General features: G+C 30.6%; 1 protein-coding gene across 2 annotated transcripts; it reads right to left on the minus strand.

The window, feature by feature from the left end:
* Window positions 1–918: 918 nt before the first annotated feature.
* Window positions 919–2613, minus strand: LOC120264494 (myb family transcription factor MOF1-like). 2 transcript variants are annotated; one of them, XM_039272319.1, is made up of 6 exons: window positions 2364–2613; window positions 2155–2231; window positions 1960–1996; window positions 1613–1844; window positions 1291–1495; window positions 919–1167 (listed from the first exon to the last, which is right to left on the minus strand). In XM_039272319.1, exons 1-6 carry the CDS (start codon window positions 2476–2478, stop codon window positions 937–939), a joined length of 897 nt encoding a protein of 298 aa, XP_039128253.1. In that variant the 5' UTR covers window positions 2479–2613; the 3' UTR covers window positions 919–936. The 2 variants fall into 2 exon arrangements, with proteins under 2 accessions (XP_039128253.1, XP_039128246.1); XM_039272312.1 differs by having other exon boundaries at window positions 2352–2613.

The raw sequence follows: 2613 nt of genomic DNA on the forward strand, positions 1-2613 counted from the left end.
ATTTTTATTTATTTATTTTAACATGATTTTAAAAGTAGCACACAACGATCTCTACATTTTACTTTGATGCCCTTTTAAAAAATATTATATTATTTTTCTTATAGTATTTTTAAAATAGTTTTACTATCATATGTACACAAATATTGATACAAAAATATCTTCCTTTGTGATTAATATTGTGTATAAATAATTAAAGACATTGGTTTTGAAGCTTTAGAGAGTTAATTGTTTTTTGTAAATTTAATTTTTTTTTTAGTGGAAGGATCAAGATTATTAAAATAGATATAATTCAAACATTAAAATACATCGATTAAAATAATACTAATTTTTAAATATTTTAGAGCCTGAATAATTTTTTTATAAAAATATACTTTTATTTTATTATAAATATATCTACCTTAACCGTATCATAGATTCATAAACAAGGAAAAAATAATTTAAATTAAAAGTTTTATAAACATTATGTTTACCTGATCATCTAAACCAGTGATGAAAAACAATACATTTATAAAAATTCATAAAAATATATTTTAAAATTAATATTCAAATAAAATAAGGTGCACAAACACCCAGCTTATAAAAAACTTTGTATAGAATGAGACATGAAAGGAAAGAATATTAACTTAGGGCTTTTTTATTTTTCACTTTTATTTATTTATTTATCTATTTTGACTTGAAGAACCAAGATTAATAAAATAGGCAAATTTCAAAGATTAAAAGTGCATTTTTAATAAACTTCTCCCATTCTTTATAAGTGCTTAGACACAAATAGAAAACACTAACCTAATGCATTCCAAACAATATTATATATATATATATATAAAAACTCTGAAGAATAATAAACATCCAAAAAAGTTGAAAACATGCAAAACATGCAAACAGATATTTATATATACAACAGAAACAAGAAACCATCAATATTATATACATATATGTCTAAGAACCACAAACAGACATAGATAGTTCCAAATTAACACTAGCACCACCATAACCACTGCATCCATCAGAACAACCAGACCATGAAGACAATAAAACATGAGAAGAAGAATTAGGAGGCCATGACAAAGTCAAAGACAATGAGCATTCTTCCTCCACTTCTTCAACTCTTACTCTCTTCTTTCTTTCTGACCATTGATTATAATCTTCATATCCTGATCTCCTTATCATCTGTTTATATATATATATATATATATTATCAAGAAGAGTACATAAATGAACACTAGCTGAAGCTTAATTTTTGAATAAAATTAATAAGAGGCCAGAAAAGTGAAGGGCTTTTTTATGGTGTACCTTGAAAGTGTTGTTAGATTCTTCTTCTCTCATGTACTGCATGGGATTGAGCAAGTTGGAAAGATGGTAATCTGCAGGCAAGAAGCCTGTTTGGACAGCATCTTTCTGCATTCTAAGGCAGTGCTTTATTCCACTTTCCATGGCTATAGCTTGCATGTAATCATCAAAGCAGTACTGAGAGAGGACTGTCTCACATATTCCTTGGCTGCATTTGCAATATAATAACAAGTAAAGTTGAGTAAAAAGGCTGCAAAAAGGTTGGGAGAGAAGAAGAGAGTGTTTTGGTTCATTTGCTTTTTCCACATTGTGTTTTTTCTCTAACCTTTTCAGTGGTGGGGGAGAAGAAGGGTACATGAACTGATAGTGGTGGAACTCCAACTCCATTGCTTCTGCTGCTGCAGCTGCTGTTGCTGCCTTTGAACATGGAGGAGATGGAGAAACACTATTACTACTATTTGTAGTAGTAGTAGTGATGGTATTATTAGGGTTACTATTTCCATCATGTTGCTCATCACCAGCAGTATCATTGTCTTTATTTTGACTGGTTTGCAACTCTGTACATAAACATATATTCAAAAGGAATATTGTGTTAATGGTATGTATGTATGCAAATTGCAAAGGTTAATAATCATGCAAAGTTTTAATAGCATGGAGGATTGGTGTTGTCACCTAGTCTGTTCATGTCATTCCTCATGCTTCTATACATCTGCACAGAACCAACCATTAATGTTAAGCAAATCAAAACAGTTCATTATCTAACTTCAATCAATATATATATATATATATATATATATATACACACACAAAGAAAGACAGAGTTGAGTTTGGAAGCCTTTAACACACAAAACACACAAAAGAGTATACCTGAAGGTGGCTCTTGACATGAGAAATGGTGAGGCCTCTGACATCCATGAGCTGAAGGACAAGCTTTGGTGTAGCTTCTATCCATCAAAAAATTATATAAACAAAAAAGTACCATAAGAACAAGATAAAAAAAGAAAGAAAAAAAGAAGCTAATATATATATATATATATATATATATATGAATAATGTGCATATACTATCTTGGCCACCAAGCTTTTCAATGGCTTGAACAAAGCAGTGATGAAGATCAGGAGTCCATCTCAAGCGAGGAACTTTGGATCTAACGTACTGTCTCACTGCTCCATTTCTCCCACAACTTCCCATTAATTCCCTTTCTTCTTCTTCTTCGTCTTCTAAGCTTCTTCAAGACTTGTTCCCAAGTATTTCTGAAATGGAGTAGGGAGTCATGGGGGCTCTAAATATCGTTGGGACTGTCCAGTATTAACACAACACTCTCTC

This window comes from Dioscorea cayenensis, chromosome 1 (assembly GCF_009730915.1).
Source record: "Dioscorea cayenensis subsp. rotundata cultivar TDr96_F1 chromosome 1, TDr96_F1_v2_PseudoChromosome.rev07_lg8_w22 25.fasta, whole genome shotgun sequence".
Lineage (NCBI taxonomy): Eukaryota > Viridiplantae > Streptophyta > Magnoliopsida > Dioscoreales > Dioscoreaceae > Dioscorea > Dioscorea cayenensis.

Bases quoted from the DNA above. Each gene is read 5' to 3' on its own strand.
- LOC120264494 (XM_039272312.1), bottom strand. From the start codon at position 2,478: ATGGGAAGTTGTGGGAGAAATGGAGCAGTGAGACAGTACGTTAGATCC. The intron at 1,997-2,154 runs GTATACTCTTTT...GGTTCTGTGCAG, and splicing joins ATGTCAAGAGCCACCTTCAG to ATGTATAGAAGCATGAGGAA. The intron at 1,845-1,959 runs GTGACAACACCA...GTTTATGTACAG, and splicing joins GAATGACATGAACAGACTAG to AGTTGCAAACCAGTCAAAAT.